The 19793-nt window shown below is 56.2% G+C and overlaps 1 protein-coding gene and 1 long non-coding RNA gene across 2 annotated transcripts; both read left to right on the plus strand.

The window, feature by feature from the left end:
- The first annotated feature begins 2721 nt into the window (after nt 1-2721).
- LOC309631042 lies at nt 2722-15109 on the plus strand. The gene is made up of 3 exons (XR_014246032.1): nt 2722-2828; nt 12269-12417; nt 14881-15109. It is a non-coding gene; the product is annotated as an uncharacterized lncRNA (long non-coding RNA).
- Nucleotides 2964-10415, plus strand: LOC309630519 (uncharacterized protein; the record flags this gene model as incomplete). Its single annotated transcript, XM_082395830.1, has 5 exons — nt 2964-3103; nt 3437-3923; nt 4060-4303; nt 4986-9596; nt 9835-10415. The coding sequence occupies 4 exons, from the start codon at nt 2964-2966 to the stop codon at nt 5729-5731; spliced, it is 1617 nt and encodes a 538-aa protein (XP_082251956.1). The 3' UTR covers nt 5732-9596; nt 9835-10415.
- Nucleotides 15110-19793: the final 4684 nt, after the last annotated feature.

The raw sequence follows: 19793 nt of genomic DNA on the forward strand, positions 1-19793 counted from the left end.
ATTGACCTGATTAAACAAAAATCCAGACACTCATGGGGGGAGGCAGGATCTCCACATTGTCCGAGATGTGCAGGATGCAATCCAAAATTACTGGACATACAAAGAGAGGGAAAACTGTGGCCTATCATCTGAACAGACCTCCAGCCCCAGGTGACCCAGGTGACCCAGGTGATGAAGACAGCAGACACGGACTTTAAGGGAGCCATTCAATGTGTGCTCAGGTAAAACGTGAAAGAATATGCTCACATTGCATGAAAAAAAGGAAATGTCAGCAGTAATAAAAAAAAAAAACAACTGTAGAACGTAATCAAATAGAAACTCTAGAGCCAAGAAATACAGTATTCAAAATAAAAAATTTACTGTGCAAAACAGCAGATTGGAGATGATAGAAGACAGAGCCAGTGAACTACAGAACAAATCAGCAGAATTTATCCACCTGAAGAAGAGAGAAAAGGAAAAGAAGTGAGCAGAAGCCCACTGACCTGCGGGCCAAAAACAAAGATCCCGCCTGTGTAATCCGAGTCCCAGGTGGGGAGGAGAGAGGGGCTTGCGGAGGAAGCACTTAGAATAAACAGCAGCTGCATTTCCCGTTTTGGCGAGTTGCATGCGTTTGCTGAGGCGCACAAAGTGTGGACAGAGCATCAGCGGACCTGGCTGCCCAGGGGTCCCAGAGGAGGGGCCCAGAGGGGCCGGACCCTGATTCCCCTGGGCTCAGAGCAGCACTACCCGCCAGAGTCAGCCGGGCTCTGCCGGAGGTTAGCAAATGCTCCAAGTGGGCCCCCCAGGACGAAATGCATCTGGACGTGCCTCCTGCACCATTTCCATCTCAAGGCACCCTGCTGTCCGGGGCCTACGAAGAGCATCCAGCCCAAGCTTCGAGGTGAGCCACTGTGCCCGGGGCCTGGCCGTCCACCCTCAGGGCTTCCCTGCCGGCCTTTCCTCTGCGAGGAGCACACGCCTCCCCCCAGGAGCCAGGAGCCGAGCCCAAATCTGGACCCGGCCCCGGCCCAGGAACTCTTGTCCCACCTCCCTCCCAGTCACTTCAGTGTCCACCTGGGGGTCCCCCTCCCGCCCTTCCCTGCCTCCTGCCCTGCAAAGGCCACCCCAGGAGGCACCTTATTTCCCTGGTGAAGGGCTCCTGGGGCCAATGTACACGACCACACTCAATATAAAATTCCCACAATGAGCTAAGAAATAAGAAAAATGTTACTTGAGGCTGAGTAATAGCCCACTGTATGTATGTGCCGCATCTTCTTTATCCACGCCTCTGCGGACGGATATCTAGGTTGCTTCCACGTCCTGGCTATGTACATAGCGCTGCTGTGAACATAGGGCTGCATGTTTCTTTTCGAATTATGTTTTTCTCCAGATGTACGCCCAAGAGTGGGAATGCTGGATCACATGGCAGCTCTATTTTTAGTTTTTTAAGGAACCTCCATACTGTTCTCCACAGTTTACATTCCCACCAACAGTGTAGGAAGTTTCCCATTTTCTCTACACCCTCTCCAGCATTTGATATCTGTAGACTTTTTGATGATGGCCGTTCTGACTGATGTGAGGTGATCCCTCGTTGTAGTTTTGGTCTGCACTTCTCTAATAATTAGTGATGCTGAACATCTTTTCATGTGCCTGTGGACCATGTTTACGTCTTCTTTGGAGAAATTTCTATTTAGGTCCTCCGCCCATTTTTTGATTGGGTTGTTTGGTTTTTTGGTATTGAGCCACATGAGCTCTTTGTATATTTTGGAGACTAATCCCTTGTGAGTCGCATCATTTGCAAATATTTTCTACCATTCTGTGGATGGTGTTTTCATTTAGTTTATGGTTTCCTTTGCTGTGCAAAAGCTTTTAAGTTTAATTGGTCCCATTTGTTTATTTTTGTTTCATTTTCATTACTCTAGGAGGTGGATCCAAAAAGAATGAAATGATGCCGTTTGCAGCAACATGGATGGACCTAGAGATGATCATACTAAGTGAAGTAAGTCAGACAAACATCATATAATATCACTTATATGTAGAATCTTAAAAAATGATACAAATGAACTTATTTACAAAACAGAAACAGACTCACAGACACAGAGAACAGACTTGTGGTTACCAAGGGGGAGAGGGGGTAGGGATAAATTAGGAGTTTGGGATTAACAGATACACACAACTACATATAAACTAGATAACCAACAAGGACCTACTATACAGCACAGGGAACTCTACTCAATACTCTGTAATAACCTACATGGGAAAAGAGTCTGAAAAGAATGGATATATGTATACGTATACCTGAATCACTTTGCTGTACACCTGAAACTAACACAACATTGTAAATCAACTGTACTCCAGTATAAAAGAAAAATTTTAAAAGAATGCTATTTACGATATGGCTGCCTTACTATGAGCATAATCATGTATCGTTTGGAGGCCTTCCTCTCATACATCTTAAGATAAAGGGGGTTTGATGCCAGCTGGTTTTTTTTTTAACCTCAGCCTACGAGGCTTCTCAGGAGCAGCCCATCCGGAAGAGAAGGCGGTGATTTTGGTAACACTATCTTGCCAGGAGCCAGCGAGCAGGGAAGAGCCCCCGGGCTGCCCTCCGGTTTCTGGCCGGGGAGCCGAGGGCCGCGTGCCTGCCAGGGCCTGTGGCGGGAGCCCATTGTGTCTCCAGGGGCCGCCAGACTGAAGGCAGCTCGTCTTTCCGGCCTCTGACCGGATGCCAGGCACTGTGTCACCAAGCCCGTATAAAAGTCACGGGCAGACACAGTCCAGGCGCGCTGGGGACACGGGAGGACACCTGCCTAAAGGGGCTGCGCCGACCGGCCCGGACAGACCTCAGAGTAAGCCTGGGTGATGCGACCCCGGGGGTGGGCCGTCCGTGGGATGTGGGAGCCAGGGCCGCACACTTGCGTTTTCTGGGGATTTAACTTTGTTAGCAGCTTCTCCCATTCAGCCTTCTGGTGACAAAGCCCGGGATGGAGACCAAGCTGCCGGCCCCCTCCCCCTTGCTCCCACCCCGGGGCCGACTGCTGGACTGTTTCCACTGTCCGCTGCTGGCTTTCTGGTGCCCCTTGTCTGTCTCTCTGTCTGTCTGTCTGTCCGTTGTTTCTGCTCCGTGAGGGTTTGAAGGGCTGGTCTTCCCGAGAGTTAAAGCTCTGATACCCTGTGTCTCTGGGAAGCCCCGCAAGGAGAACAGCCAACCTCACCTAAAATGTCAACTTTTCCCTCGGTCAGAACGAGTCCAGCGCCGACCCCTGGTCCCTCCCGGAGGCAAAACCCTTGAGTGGATGCACCCCAGCCCCACACACAGTCGCCCACGTTTTCACTCTTTTAGTTCACCGGCAGCACCGCCAGCGAGGATTCGGCCCCGGGGGGATAAACTGCCGCGTTTCTAAGTCCTCTGGTCTACGGGGCCCCCAGAAAAGCCGTCGCCCTCCCGCCTCCTCAGAACCGGCCCCAGTGGCCTCCACAGCCCTGACCTCGCTCCCGCGTCCCTGAGCTGGAGGCCACGGCGGCAGCAACACCCATATGACATCACACGGCGCTCCCTGAAGATGCTCCGGGTCCCTCTTCTTGGCTGCCTGAGCCAGGTTCCAGAACCTTCCCGTCCTGAGCCCGCCCACCAGGGAGGTGCATCACGGGGGGCGGGGGGAGCTGTCCCGGGATCTGAGGGGATCCAGCGCCGTGTCGGCTCCCTGAGCCCCACCGCACGGCCCAGGTTCCCAGGGCAGCGCGGAGCTCGGGCGGCTGCGCACCGGGGTCACCCGCGGTCAGAGCCCGAGGGCCTCACACACGGGGCGGGGCGCCGCTCCCCCTCCAGCCTCGCCCTGGAGCCCAGCCGGCCTCCGCGGAGACCCGCACCAGGCAGGCAGCTGGCGGGCCAGCCTGGCCCAGGGCAGGAACGGGAGCTACAGTCAGACCAGCCTCGCTTCGCTGTAGGCTCTGGGCTCGAGGGGCTGCTGGGGTCCTGATTTCTGCGTCGGGTGAGTGCAGAAGAACTGGTTGAAAGTGAGCGCTTCCGTCAGCCTTACTTTACTGTATTCTGTCCAATAGTCGACCTGAAGGTTTTAGCGCTACCCGACACACTCGCCCCCGCGGCCAGGTGTATCCCAGGCGGAGGGAGAGCTGCCCCTGGGCGGTCAGGCGAGGCCGCTGGGGGCACCGCCAGGGGCAGCACTGGGGAGCCGGGGCTCAGGGTCAGTGCCGTCAGCTCTGCAGGCCCAGAGGCCACGCCTACCAGGCAACCAGGGGTCACAGGCTCCTCGGGCCACACAGGACACCACGGACCCCTGGTGGAGCTGCCACAGCTCCAGAGGTGAGGCCGGCTCCACTGAGACCAGAGTGCTCCCGAGGGCTGAGCAGGGGGCAGGAAACTCAAACCCACAAGCTGGTCCCCAGGGACCCTGCCCCCCCCAAGGATGCCTGCCCCCCCCGGGACCCTTGCCCTCCCCCAGGGACCCTGCCCCCCCCAAGGATGCCTGCCCACCCCAGGGACCCCTGCCCACCCCAGGGACACCTGCCCACCCCCAGGGACCCTGCCCCCCCAAGGATGCCTGCCCCCCCCCAGGGACACCTGCCCACTCCCCCAGGGACCCCTGCCCTCCCAGGGACTCCTGCCCTCTCCCAGTGACCCCTGCCCACTCCCCCAGGGACCCCTGCCCACCCCAGGGACATCTGCCCACTCCCCCAGGGACCCCTGCCCTCCCAGGGACTCCTGCCCTCTCCCAGTGACCCCTGCCCACTCCCCCAGGGACCCCTGCCCTCCCAGGGACCCCTGTCCTCTCCCAGTGAACCCTGCCCTCCCCCAGGACCCCCTGCCTTCCTTATGGGCCTCCACCCCTTGGAGGCCTGGGGCCAGCACTGGGTCAGTCTCCAAAGCCCAGGGGACCTCCTCTTGGGCCTCCCACTTCCTCTCATGAGGGGCCAACGTGACAAGTTAGTGTAACGTCTTAGCTGAGATCTCCCAGATTCTACAGCCTCCTCCTGACCCTGATTAGGTGTGGCGGACGCCGGTCTCCACCTGCTTCTAAGAAGCCATGGGGAGCACGGTGGGGCCAGTCCCCTGAGGCTGAGGCGGGCAGCCCGGCTGAGCACCCACTGCCCTGGCGCTGTCTCAGGTGGGGCTGGGCAGCATGTGCCTGCAGGGCCCCCCACAAGCCTGCCCTGTGCCGCCGGTGGGAGGCAGGGAACCCAGAGGCCCCGGGGAGGGGCTCCTCCACCAAAACCCGCTCCTCTGGACTCGGGCCAGCAGCCGGGCAGAGCAGGGAACCCCCTTCTCTGCCTTCACCTCGAAGGTCACAGGGTCAGGGTCGGGGTCAGGGATGTGTCTGCCCCACTCAGGAGGAGGGTCCCCGGGGCCCCCGCTGCTCTCTGGCCGCAGGAGGGGCTGAGTACCAGCTGCCACCCAGCGCTGAACGGAGCTGTGAACACCTTCACCAGCTGTCCCTGTGGCCACAACACTTCCTCCCTCCCTCCTTCCTTCCCTCCTTCCTTCCTTCCCTCCTTCCTTCCTGCCTTCCTTCCTTCCCTCCTTCCTTCCTGCCTTCCTTCCTGCCTTCCTCCCTCCCTCCTTCCCTCCTTCCTTCCTTCCTTCCCTCCTTCCTTCCTTCCCTCCTTCCTTCCTGCCTTCCTTCCTTCCGTCCTTCCTTCCTGCCTTCCTCCCTCCCTCCTTCCCTCCTTCCCTCTTTCCTTCCCTCCTTCCCTCCTTCCTTCCTTCCATGTACCACAGCCCCAGATGCTATAGGTGCTTCTGGTGCTGTCCTGGGTGCCCTGGATGCTTCCGGAAGAGAGTCCCCAGCAAGAGAAGACGTGACCAGGCCGATAAGATGGCCCTGCGGTCAGGCAGGTGGGGGCTCTGCTTCCCCCAAAGGTGAACGTGCAGAAGCCCGTGAGAGCCTGGGTCCGAGCTCATGGGGCTGGAGCTCGTGGGGCGGGTCGCAGTGAGCAAGCACACGGCACCATCCGGCATCCAGAGGGGAAGCCACTGAGGCCAGGCTGTGATCTGGAGAGAGAGACCCCAAGCGGCTGGAGCAGGCTGGCCGTGCGGGCACACGGTGTTCACCGTCGGGGTCCTCACCATCCACGGATGGGATATTGGCTGTGGACGGGATATCGGGGTTATTTTCTTTTTTGTGGTGTCTTTTCTTTCTAGTATCAGGGTGATGCTGGCCTCAGAGAATGAATTAAGGTGCTTTTGGATAAAATATAAACATATACATGTGTCTATTAAGTCTATCTGGCTTAATGCATCGTTTAAGGCCAGTGTTTTCTTACTGACTTTCTGTCTAGATGATCCATCCTTTTGATATAAGTTGCTAGTTAAAGTCCTCTACTACTATTGTGTTACTATCTATTTCTCCCTTTATGTTTAACATTACTTTATGTATTTAGGTGCTCCCGTGATGGGTGCATACATACATATTTACAATTGTTATAACTTCTTATTAGATTGACCCCTTCATCATTACGTAATATACCTCTTTGTCTCTTGTTACAATTTTTGTTTTAAAGTCTATTTTGTCTGATATAAGTATTGCTACCCCAGATTTCTTTTCATTTCCATTTGCATGGAATACCTTTTTCCATCCCCCACTTTTAGTCTGTGTGTGTCTTTAGATGAGAAGTGAGTCTTCAGTAGGCAGCATATATGGGTCTTATTTTTGCATCCACTCAGCCACTCTATGTCTTATGGAGCATTTAGTTCATTGACATTTAAAGTAATTATTGATAGATATGTGCTTATTGCCATTATATTAGTTGTTTTCTGATAGTTTTTAGTTCTTTTTCGTTTCTTTCTTCTTCTTTTGCTCCCTTCCCTGTGATTTGATGACTATTTAATGTTATGTTTTGATTCCTTTCTTTGGTGTGTGTGTGTATCTGTTACAGGTTTTTAGTTTGTGGCTATCATGGGGTTCATATATAACAACCTATATAAATACGTGATTATTTTATTTGATGACCTCTTAAGCTCAAATGCATCTTAACAACCCTACATTTTTATCCCACACACACGTTTAGTTTAGTTGATGTTATATTTTACACCTTAGCCACTTATTGTGGATGTAGATGATTTTAATGATTTTGTCTTTAAACCTTCTTTCCAGCTTTATACATTGCCGATCTGCTACTTTTACTGTATGTTTGCCTTTACCAGTGAGATTTTTCTTTCATAATTTTTATAAGTTCTAGTTGTGGTCTTTTCTGCTTAGAGAAATCCCTTTAACATTTCTGTAAGGCTGGTTTAGTGGTGCTGAACTCTTTTACCTTTTGTTTGTCTGTAAAACTCTTTTTCTCCCCTTCAAATCTGAAAGATAGCTTTGCCTTGGTTATAGGTTTTTTTCCCTTTCATCACTTAGTATATACACTGCCACTCCTTTCTGGCCTGCAAAGTTTCTGCTGAAAAGTCAGCTGATGGTCTTATGGGGGTTCCCTTGTAGGTAACTAGTCGCTTTTCTCTTGCTGCTTTTAAGATTCTCTCTTTATCTTTAGTTTTGCCGTTTTACTTGTAATATGTCTCGATGTGAACCTCTTTAGGTTGTTCTCGTTTAGGACTCTCTATGCTTCCTGGACCTGGATGTCTTTTTTCTTGCCCAGCTTAGGGAAGTTTTCAGCAATTATTTCTTCAAGTAAGTTATCTGCTCCTTGTTCCCACTTTTCTCATCCTGGGACCCCTATCATGCGAATGTTAGTACGCTTGATGTTGTCACAGAAGTCTCTTAAACTATCTTCATCTCTTCATTTCAGATGATTTCCACTACTCTGTCTTCCAGACCACAGATCCAGTCCTCTGTATGATCTAATCAACAGTTGATTCCTTCTAGTGTTGTTTTTTTTTTCCCCAGCAATTCTAGTCTTCAGCTCTGTTTGGTTCTTCTTTATATTGTGTAACTCTTTGTTGGAATTCTCACTGTGTTCATTCTTCTTCTGAGTTCCGTGAACATCTTTATGATCATTACCTTTTGTTTAGTTCTTTTCCTGAGGTCCTCTGTCTCCTCATTTTGCCTAATTCCCTGTGTTTGTTTCTATGTGTTAGGATATTTGGTTACGTTTCCCAGTCTTGGATGAGTGGCCTTCTGTAGGAGATGTTCCGTGGGGCCCAGCAGTGCACTTCCCTCTGGCACCAGAGCTCTGTGCTCTAGGGGTGAACTTCACGTGGGCTGCGTGAACCCTTCTGTTGTGGTGGCACCGACTACTGTGGGCCCAGTGAAGGGCAGGGTAGCCTTCCTGAGCAGCTAGCCGTGTGGCCCAGGTGGGGCGTGGGACCACTGCCAGCCCACTGGTGGCCAGGGCCAGGTCCCCACATGGCCGACTGCAACCTGGGGCACTTGGAGATGGGTCCTACCGCAGCTGAGTATGGGGCTTGGGGGAATCCCCAGTGCTGATGCTGGCGCACCGGTGGGTGGGGCTGGACCCTGGACTTGCTGGTGGTCAGGGCTGGGTCCCTGTGCAACTTGCTGCTCAGCCGGGGAGGAGGGGGGCAGTCCCAGGACTGGTGCTGACCGGCTCATGTTGGGTAAGCCCCTGGCACTAATAGGCTAGAGAGAGGACACCAAAATGGTCCTTGCCAGCATCTGTGTCCATGTGGTAGAACAAGCCTCCAAACCTGGCTGCTGCAGCATCTGTGTCCCCAGGGGGTGTCAACATCTGTGTCCCCTGGGGGGGCAGGAGGCTCTCCAAGATCAGCAAGGGGTCTGACCCAGGCTCCTTCAAATTACTGCCTCTGCCCTGGGTCTTGGAGTGTGTGAGATTTTGCCTTTAAGAGCAGAGCCTATTACCCACAGCCCTCTGGCTCTCTTGAAAGTAAGCCCCACTGGCCTTCAAAGCCAGACGTTCGGGGGGTTCATCTTCCTGGTGCAAGACCCCCAAGCTGGGGAGCTACACGTGGGGCTCAGACCCGTTGCTCCTTGGGGAGAACCTCTATGCTTGTGAAATCCCTCCCATTTGTGGGTTGCAGACCCGAGGGTGGGGGTCTTGGCTCTACTGTGTCTCCAGCCCTCCTGCCTGTCTGGTGGCGGCTCCTTCCTTCCGTATACCCTCAGCTGTGGGAGATGCTGCCAGCCTCTGGTCACTCTCGCTGACAGCTGCCCTGTGAGCGGTTGTTAGAGTCTGGATGTGCTCGCAGGAGGAGGTGAGCTCAGGGTCTCCTCCACCATCTTGGCTCCTTCCCCATCACTGCTGATTTCGGAGTTGTTAACAGCCTCCTTTCACGGAGCTCACTCATTCCTTTATTTGCTCTGCAAATACACGTGTGTGTCCTGGTGCCACAGGGAGCCTGCGGTCACCTGGAGACACACCGAGGCCCATGGGACCCAGAGGAGGGACCCTGCCTGATGGTCAGGAGAGGCTGGCGTCCTCGGAGTGTGGACGTGACGGCGGAGTAGGGCTCATGCCTGGAGGCTGGGGAGGGGCTACATTCCAGAACGAGGGACAGAGGGCCACGCAGAGTCACACAGAGTGAAGAGGGGTCTCGCCTCGCGCCCATGGTGTTCTGCAATTTCACTGTCACAGTAGACCCTGTCCCCAGCTGGGCTGCACTTGCTCCCAGATCCAGCCCGTCGCCACCTGCTTGGCGAGAACATGGTGAAGACAGCCTAGCCCCACGTGCCAGGGTGAGGACCAAAATAAACGATGGCCCTGAAAGATGGGTGCAGGGCAGGCCGTCCCACCCCACGGGCTCCTGGTGTGGAGGGCAGTGACCAGGAGGGGGGGCGGCCCCCCCCCGCGGCTCGGACAGGACAGCCCTCCCAGCCGTTTCCCCGCCTGCCCCGCCCTCCTGCCCAGACCCTCCCTGCCAGCTCCACCCTCCGCCCTTGACGCCTGCAAGTGTCTTTTTTGTTTCTCCTTCAGAATCCACAGCAGGTGCAGGCTTGGCGCTTTGGGGTTAGTCACGCAGCCGCGTAAACCCCGACCCAACAAGCCAGCAGCCTCGGAGATTTAAAGTTGTTTTAAGGGATCTGCTGCCGGTCTCCAGGCTCTGGTTTCTTCTTTAGTTTTTGTAAGCATCCTGCGCCTGAGCGTGGAGGGCTGGCCTCCCCGAGAAGCTTTTAGACTGCGAAGCGGGCGGCTCATCATTCTTCCTCTTTTCTCCCGGGTTCCTGCACCAGCACCATCTCCTTCTCCCACACTGCGCCTGGGTCCAGCTCTGGCCACAGATGTGAGCAGCTGTCCCTATGGCCAGCCCTCTGTCCTGAGGGTCAACCAGTGTCCAGAGCACAGAAGTTGCTCCCCAGTACTCACGCCCACGCACACAGGCACGCGTGCACACATGCACACACATGCAGCGTGTGTTGACAGGCTGGCGCTGGGCCCCTTCTTCGCTAGAAGCCGTGGACTAGCCTCGTGGAGGTGGAGCAACAAGGGAGCCGGCGCTGTGGGGGCTGAGGGCTGGGCCCCCCCCCGCCCTCCCCCCACCGCTGCCCCCCGCTGCCCCCCCCCGCTCCGCCTCCCCGCGGCCCCCCCGCTGCCCCCCCGCTCTGCCTCCCCACTGCCCCTCCGCGGCCCCCCCGCGGCCCCCCCCCCCGCTCCGCCTCCCCGCGGCCCCACCGCTGCCCCCCCCCGCCCCCCACTCCACCTCTGCCAGCAGGGAGCAGCCTGGTTGGCCCTTCAGCGCACGGCCTGAGGTTTTTTTTTTTTTTAAACACTTTTATTATTTATTTATTTATTTATCCATTTATTGGCTGTGTTGGGTCTTCGTTTCTGTGCGAGGGCTTTCTCCAGCTGTGGCAAGCAGGGGCCACTCTCTTCATCGCGGTGCGCGGGTCTCTCACCACTGCGGCCCCTCTCATTGCGGAGCACAGGCTCCAGACGCGCAGGCTCAGTAGTTGTGGCTCACGGGCCCAGCCGCTCCGCGGCATGTGGGATCCTCCCAGACCAGGGCTCGAACCCGTGTGCCCTCCATTGGCAGGCAGATTCTCAACCACTGCGCCACCAGGGAAGCCCCGGCCTGAGGTTTTAACAGCAGCCAACTCTAGATGAAAAACAAAAGCTCATTCTGTCCCCAGAAACTTACGTTGATCTCGATTTCTAATTAAGCCGGGGTGCCTTTCCAATGACCTCGGCTGGTTTCAGGGGTCCACTGGGGTCCTGGAATCTCCCACCGGGCTTCTTCTGACCCAGTGTCCACCTGTGTGTTCTGAAACATGGGGTCTTGATAGAACACGTGGGGTGCAGCCAGGCCAGCAGATCAGGCTGTGACTGCCGTTGAACAGTTTGTCACTCATGGTCCCCAGAGGAGGGGGCACGCCCCACCCGGCAGGGCCTCCCGGGGAGCGGCAGGGTCGGCTGGGGGGCAGGGAGAGAGGGGGCTGTGATTTCCGTGGGAAGGCCCAGGTGAGGCAGGGCAAGCTGACTGATTGCAGTGGCCCGGGGTGCAGGGCTGTCCCTGGCTTTCTGGTGCCTGGTCCTGGGTGATGAGGGCAAGTGGATCGTGGCCCGGCGTGTGGCAGCCGTAGAGGGAGTCTCTGGATTGGTTGGGGTGTGTTTGGAAAGGCACCCAGGAGGCAGGAAGCCCAGGCACAGCACTGGGACGTCCAGAAGAAGGCGTGTCGGGGTCGTGTGTGCAGGGTAGACACTAGGGCCCCGAGCTTACAGAAGCTGGAAACCTGGTTATGCACTGAGGTGCTGGAAGGTACCACAGGCTGAAGCAACAGACATTGAACGTCTCCATCCTGGAGGCTGGACTCCAAGAGCCAGGTCTGGGCAGCGGGGTCCCCTGAGGCCTCGTTCCTTGCCGTGTGGACGGCCGCCTCCTCCCCGGGTCTTCACGGGGTGCCCCTCTGTGCGTGTCTGTGCCCTGACCTCCTCTTCCTATAAGGACCCCAGCTCTACTGGGTCAGGGCCACCCTAGTGAACTTTTCTAGCCTTAATTACCTCAATCACGTTCTGCAGTCCTGGGGGTTGGGACCCCCACCTAGGACTTGGAGGACACGGTTCAGCGACAGCTCGGGGGGCTCAGGAAGGGACACCTGCCATGTGGAGCCATATGAACTGCCAGCCGTCCTCACCCAAGATCACCCGCGTGAAACATCCAAGGACCCAAAATGGGATTTGCCATCAGCTGCTACTTCCTCTAATACAGGAAACCGTTCCAGAAGGTGGCAGGGCCACTGGTCTTAGACAGGCCATGAGGGGCTGACAGTCCAACGCCCCAAAAAGATGTACAGGGTGCCCGGGAAATGTCTGGGGCCGAGCCAACTTCTTTATTGTTAACAAGCTGGTTTCATGTGCTCTCGCACCAACACAGCACAAAGTGACTGAGGTCTTGTAATTCTCCTTTACCCAGAAAATGAGTAAAAGCTACACCTTGAAGAATCCGGGAAGGGTATCCTATGATGCTGGGATGATAAAAATGTTTTGGGAGAAAAAAATCGAGCTTCACACTAAACAGCTGCAGAACGAGGACATGAGGATGCGCAGGAGTGCCCTGGACAGGTGAGCGCAGAGCCAGCGACCTGGGGGCACAGACACACCTGCACCAGGGCTGCTCAGCCCTCAGGACGCGGGCGTCCGCAGACCCCACCACTACCTCCCACTTCCTCCCCCCGGATCAGTGTCACAGGAGAAACGGGTACGAAACCCTGAACACCAGCCGCATTAACTCAGCTTCAGAGTCACATCATTGAATCACTAGTGGGAGAGAGGACACCCCATCCCTCCCTCCCCCATCCCTCCATCACCCTATCCCTCCTTCACCCCATCCCTCCCTCCCCCATCCCTCTATCATCCCATCCCTCCCTCCCGCATCTCTCCATCTCCCCATCCCTCCCTCCCCATCCCTCCATCACCCTATCCCTCCCTCACCCCCATCCCTCCATCACCCCCATCCCTCCCTCCCCCATCCCTCCATCACCCCGTCCCTCTATCACCCCATCCCTCCCTCCCCCCATCCCTCCATCTCCCCATCCCTCCCTCCCCCATCCCTCCATCACCCTATCCCTCCCTCATCCCCATCCCTCCATCACCCCCATCCCTCCCTCCCCCATCCCTCCATCACCCCGTCCCTCTATCACCCCATCCCTCCCTACCCCCATCCCTCCATCTCCCCATCCCTCCCTCCCCCATCCTTCCTTCACCCCATCCCTCCCTCCCCCATCCCTCCATCACCCCATCCCTCCTTCACCCCATCCCTCCTTCACCCCGTCCCCCCATCACCCCATCCCTCCTTCACCCCATCCCTCCCTGTCCCCATCCCTCCATCTCCCCATCCCACCATCACCCCATCCCTCCATCACCCCATCCCTCCTTCACCCCCTCCCTCCATCACCCCCTCCCTCCATCACTCCATTCCTCCATCATCCCACCCCTCCATCACCTTATCCCTCCTCACCCCATCTCTCCATCACCCCATCCATTCATCCCCACTCTCCTGAGGGTCTTGTAGGAAGTTGTTGCCCAGGGTTAGTCTGGCTTTGTCTGTTTTCTGACAGTTGTTCCCACTGAGTTCAGGATAAAACAACGTGTCCCTCCTACTCCTTCCCACACATTTGCTTGACTTGCAGATTCAAAGCCACCCCTTTCTTTTCTGGGTGGACTCCAGGGGCCTGTGAGTTCTGAGGGCGTCTCCCTGAGCTCAGGCGACCCCGAGCAGGCCCAGGAGTAACCGCTCGTGGACAGCTAAGAGGGCGTATTAGCACAGAGTTTGCACCTAGACAAGGATCCGAATGGCCAGAAACTTCCAAAGTGGGCGCAGCCTTAGTCCCCAGATAGTACCAGCAGCTGCCGCCCTGGGAGCTGGGCTGGAAAGGAGGATTCTTGGGGGCCGCGGCGGGACCAGGCCTTCACTGACCTTGTGAGCAGCCAGAGGTCTGGCTGCTGTGCTGGCCGCCCCCCACCCATCATCCAAGGCTTCCGGCCACTCGACACAGGTGTGGGGGCCGTGACGTCTCCTCTCCTTGCGGTGCAGCCCCCAGAGCTGGTCACTGCGCCCACCTGGCCTCCTGCGGCAGGGGTCCTGGCACAGAACCCTCACACGAATGGCTCCTCCCCACCCCAGGCTCCTTCCTGGGTCTCCGTGGCCTTGTCCCTGTCTTTCATGTGTCATCAGGCCCTGGGATGTTCTGGGTCTTTGGCCCATGGGGGCAGGTCCCCAGAGTGGGCCACGGGTCAGCACCGGCCCAGTTAGTCACAGAGGTCCTGGGCTGCTAGGGGCCGGACTGGGGAAGGGGGTGACATCTTCGCCTCTCTGGAGAGAAGTGGCTGTTATGGGGCCTCGGACCCCCCCAGCCCACACCTTACTCCTGGCCGGCAGCAGCTCTGGGCCACGTCCCCAGGGCCACCCACAGCCTGGAAAAGGGCAGGAGCGTGGCCGAGGCGCGGGGCCCGGCTGTCCCAGCCTCTCCACCGGCTGCTGGGAGGCGCCCTCCTCACCTGGGTCCCTGGGCACTGGGACAGGCGTCTGCGGGGACGCTCGTTGCCAGTCTGCCCGCCAGCCCTGGAGGTCAGTCCGGCCAGGCGCCCCCCAACCTGCCTCCCTCCAAACCAAACCACACGCTCACACGTGGCCCACAGGCAGGTGTGGGGCCTGGGGGAGCCTGACCCCTTGGCCAGGCTGTTCCCGCCCGGGGGCACCCCGTGTGTTGTGCTGTGGTCACCGCAGCGGGCCACCTTCCCAGGAAGGTTCCGCCCGAGGGGCCGGCGTGAGGACGCATCCAGACCCTGGGAGCACAGGTGCCTGCAGACACGGGCGCGTCCCCAGGTGCGAGTTCAGGACGCAGCTGGGTCCCCGCTTTCCCTTCCGGGAGGAGCCCAAGTGAGACCCTCCGTGGCAGGCAAGGCCTGAAGTGCGGGCACCAGCCGGCAGGGAGGGGGCAGCTTAGCTCGCACGCGGCCAAGGTGCCCACAGACGGGCCCAGCTGACCCCAGTCCTCCCTGAGCCCAAACGGTCGCCCGCCCCAGGCTCCGCAGCGAGTGGGCTCGGAAGCTGGAGACGAGGAATCAGACGATGCTGAGCCGCCAGGAGGCGCCCCCAGGCCCGCCCCGCCCGGCGCCCCCGACCAGCCCGCAGCCTGAGGCCCGACCTGCTTCCCCCGACGGCCCCGCCGTGGCCCCCGCGCCAGCAGAACCGCTTTGCGGTTTTGCATCTCTAGCGTGATGCAAGCACCCAATAAAATCTAAGATAAGTGGATGTTTTGTGCGCATTTTTCTTTGTATCTGTAAAATGGACACATATTAAAAGCGACAGTGACACTACTAACTTACAACAAGCCACAGAGAGAAGCCGCTGGGCTGCAGGGATTCGTGCAAATTTAAACACAGTTTCATTCACCTTTGATCAAAATGTGTGCAAAAGCTCAGCCTCAGGATACTGCCTGATGTGAAGGTGTGTAAAGCATGTGCTTTCCCAGAATTCCTTTACACACTTTACTCATTACCCGGAACATCTCAGGAAGCTAAGCAGTCTTGTCCTCAGCCAGAAATTTCACTCGGGTTTGGAGGCACAAATCTCCTGAGTCCACAGAGGCCGTTCGAGCTGGGATTCGGTGCTTCAGGCTCAGTCGTGTCCCCCTCAGCCCCCCAGAGGGGGCTGTGACCACCCCAAACGGGCAGGAGGGCCGAGCATGCAGCAGAGGCCGGGCCGCAGCAGGAGGACCTGGTCTGTCTCATCTCCTGATGAGGCCCAGACACCAGCCGGTGCCTGACCCCACTCCGCCAGTCTGCCTGTGTGTGCCCAGCGGTGGCCACTGCAGCCCCTCGTTGGCGGTGCAGGACTGCCGGTATGGGGCTGGGGTCTAGCTCACATCATCTCTCCAGACTGAGTAACAGGGAAGGACAAATCTGACTCCATATTGGGTCTGTTTCTTTAACTTTTGTATCTTATTGCTTTTGCTACAAGTTAATCACTAAAAGAATGTTGCCTATAACCTGAAATATACAAGGTAGCCCATTCTCAAGGCTCTGACCTGTAAGGGTACAACACTTTTCATTCATATAAAGAGAAAAATTTGCAGGACAGAGAATACCACTTGTCTTGTTGGAGGTTTACAGGAACATCGGGACCTGACCTACATGGGCAGCTGCAGGAACAAAAGAGTCTACACCAAGAAGTCTGCAGCAACCAGCCACACCCCTCCCCTTCTGACTTGGGTGAGACGGTTCTCTGGGACACGCATCCACCATCTTCTCGGTCTGCGGGCTTTCCTAATAAAGTCCCTATTCCCTGCCCCAGCACCTGGTCTCTCAATTTATTGGCCTGTCGTGCGGCCAGAAGTACAAGCTCGGACTCGGTAACAACTGGGTTTGGATTCTGTTTTGTTCTGACCCTCTGGTCCAGTTGGCGAGCAGAGGGGAAGGAGCATGACTTCACCAGTTTTGGGAGCCTCTCCAGAGACTTAACCAGAGAAAAAACGTGACACCAATGGCCACGTGACATCCTGTGACATCCACGTGACATCCTGCGCTGAACACAGATGCCTTGTGGGGCATTTCCAGAGCTGACCACACAGACTGGACAGGCAAGCGAAAGTCCAGCAGTAAAGGTCTGGAACCCGACACAAAGCGTGGATGTTTAGCTCCCCAAATGACCCAGTGGAGAGAACGTAGCAAAGGTCCCTTACGACACCAACTTGCAAACACATGTTCCTTGGGTCACCTCGCAGGCTGTCTGTCATTGCTCGTGACTCAGGAGTTTCCATGGATAAACATGCTGGGAACGTGGTGATTAATTGCCCTAAAAATAGTTGGAGAATAGAAGTCCGTCACTAAGACTCACAAAGCCCCAGGCTGCTGGAAGGTAATTTCATCTATGATGTGCTTAGAGCTCCATGCTGTCAACACTGATAAACAGAGGCCTGGACCGTTTGCGGTGGACGGGCATGTTGGTGCAGCAGCCCTAGCTGTGAGGCCGTGCACAATCTCTGTCCTCACTGCCTGTCACACTGTGGTCACTCTGCAGTGACCCAGTGAATTTCCCTTCGTGGCAAAAGCCAAAATGGCATGGAGACAAGGCTCTTCACCAACTGCATCTTCTCTCTTTATCGTTGATCTTAGCCTCAGGCGAAGCCAAGCTAGACTCTGAGGTCAGAAGGCACTTGGTGAGGGAGAGGGGACGGAGAGGGCACTGCAGCGAGGGCGGGCAGGACCCCAGCCCCAGGGGCCCACGTGAGGGCTCAGGACCGAGCCCTCTGCACACCTGGCTCTTTTGTAATTTTCCACGTGTGCAGAGCATGTTTAGGGGCTGAATTCCAACAGAATATCCACTCGTTCCTCTTCTGGAGGAGAATCTGAGACACAGAGAAGTGGGGATGGGGCCCCAGCCACGCAGCCTGGAGAAGAGAGCGAAGAGGGCCTTTCTCTTCTCTCCACAAGCCTTTGCCCTTTCCCAGCATCGGGAGTAACTGAGGGAAGGGCCGTGATGGCGGAGGGTGTGGGGTCACCCGGGCTGCCTGATGTGAGGGGCACCCCCGAGCCCGGGGCACTCCCGCCCTCAGGTTGGGCACAGACACCTGCTCCCAGCGGGTCTGTGCGGGCACCTGCTGCTCTCGGGCCTCCACGGGGCACCTGGGGTCCGTCCACTGTGCCCATCAGCTCTTCCCCAAAACAGCATCGCCGCTCAGGTCTGACGTTCATCCTAACACAGCAGGGTAACGCCCGGTGGCTAGTTGGGTTTTTTCCTGCTGTATCATGGAAGGGTTTCCGTAACTCACACCACGTTTTGCCGAGCTCAGCAAGGCTGAACAGAGCCGCGTGCCCTGAAGAGTAACCGTAACCCTGAGTCCACAGCGGCTCGCCCTCCAGAACCGAGCCGGGGCCGGGCAGCTAGGTGACGGTCCGGCAGAGCCTCGTAGGGCTGCCCGGGCCCCCCTGCTTGCTGTGCTCTTCCTCATCCGCGAGCCCCTTGTTCAGCCTGCGTGGGACTCGGTCCCAGTTCTGGCAGGAACCACAGCCCACAGCCCAGAAATTCCTGACACCTGTGGTCAAGCATCTTAATGTTTCTGCCGGGAAAACAGGGAAGTTTCCTCTCAGTGTGATATGAGAGGGTCTGGCTGACAAGTGAGCTACAAAGAAAGCTTCTACTTTTCAGAGCTATTTGGACCTGGGCACTGCAGACAAGGGACTGAGGGGCTGTCATGGTGGGAAGGAAAGCCGCCCACGCGGGGCTGGCCTCTGAATTCGAGACCCCGTGGGCGGCACCCGCGGAGGCTCCCTGGAGGAGGGTCCTCCCTGCAGAGCAGCGATGCTGGGACCTGCCAAACCAAGAACAGGGCTAATTAAACGAGGAAGTCAGTCATCCTTAGAGGTGGCTGGCTGTGTACCATTTCTTTCTCCTTCAGCACACGTCTTTTAAGAATAAGAGCATTTCTCAGCCTAGCCAAAATTAAGTTACTATGCTCAACAAAAAGGTATAAAGATTCCTTAACACCAGTTAATGCTGAGTCCTTTTTCGAATGTGCCCGGTTACCCCCAAATTCCTGTGACAGCAGGTTTGTGTGAACAAGACTCGCATCGAACAGGTGACTCTACTTCCGGGGGGAGACCAGCATCCTGGGACGGTCCCCCCCACCCGTCCTGAGGGGCCCCTTCCTCGCGGTGTCATTTGTCTGCTTCTCTATCCTCTTAAAGATGGAAATTCGCTCCAAGGGCTCAAGGAGTTCGAGCTAAACACCAGGGCTGCGTCACCTCCCTCCCAAAGACCGGCACCTGGGTGCCCTCTGCATGAGGCTGAGTCTGAGTCTGCGTCCGGGAGACACACGGTCCCCCTACCGCTGACGCCAGATAAGCCCAGGTCCCCGGCAGACACTCCTCATGGTCTGATCACAAATCCCCACCTTGTCCAACCGGTCACTTCTAGAAAGCTGACAAGGGGGCTTGCTCATCTGTCACCACTTTTATGTTCATTAGACAACATCCGTTTTTCAAGTGGGTTCTTCTTGTGACTGGAGTGGTTTGGTTAGACTGCCTCTCATGAGTGCAGAAAGCAGGATAATGTTTCATTTTCCCTTTGCCACCAATATTCAAAATGAAAAGTTGGCTTAATGTCAACCTTGGATCTACTTCCCAGGCTTCCTCTTGAGTATGACCGTGGATCTATTTCCCAGGCTTCCTCTTGAGTATGACCGTGGATCTATTTCCCAGGCTTCCTATTGAGTATGACCGTGGATCTATTTCCCAGGCTTCCTATTGAGTATGACCTTGGATCTATTTCCCAGGCTTCCTATTGAGTATGACCGTGGATCTATTTCCCAGGCTTCCTATTGAGTATGACCGTGGATCTATTTCCCAGGCTTCCTATTGAGTATGACCTTGGATCTATTTCCCAGGCTTCCTATTGAGTATGACCGTGGATCTATTTCCCAGGCTTCCTATTGAGTATGACCGTGGATCTATTTCCCAGGCTTCCTATTGAGTATGACCGTGGATCTATTTCCCAGGCTTCCTATTGAGTATGACCCTGGATTCGTGGATTTACATCGACTGGATGCAGTCAGTCAACTCGGAGCATCACCTTCGATGCTTGAATTGTCACAGATTTGACCAGTGGGACCTTTTCAAAGGATTTTCCACTCATCTTGAAAGTTCCTTTGCTTTCTGAAACAACAAAAGGTCCTAAGCTTGTGTGTACCGCAGCTGCCCCGGAACAGAAAATGAATAAACCAGTTGTGGTACATTCAATAGTAAAATAATAGGAAAAAAAGGTAACAAACTGCTGATACGTGCACCAATGCGGCACGTGTGGTGAAAGGAGGTTGGGGTGTGATAAAAACGTGCCCATCCTGCAGGTGACACCCCAGAAGGGGCAGAGAGAGTCATGGTGAAAGCGGGACCCTGGTCCCCTGTGGGCAGGGGACCATCTCCGAACAGCTCAGGGGCCG

This window comes from Balaenoptera borealis (assembly GCF_965194805.1).
Source record: "Balaenoptera borealis genome assembly, chromosome: 6".
NCBI classification, from domain to species: domain Eukaryota; kingdom Metazoa; phylum Chordata; class Mammalia; order Artiodactyla; family Balaenopteridae; genus Balaenoptera; species Balaenoptera borealis.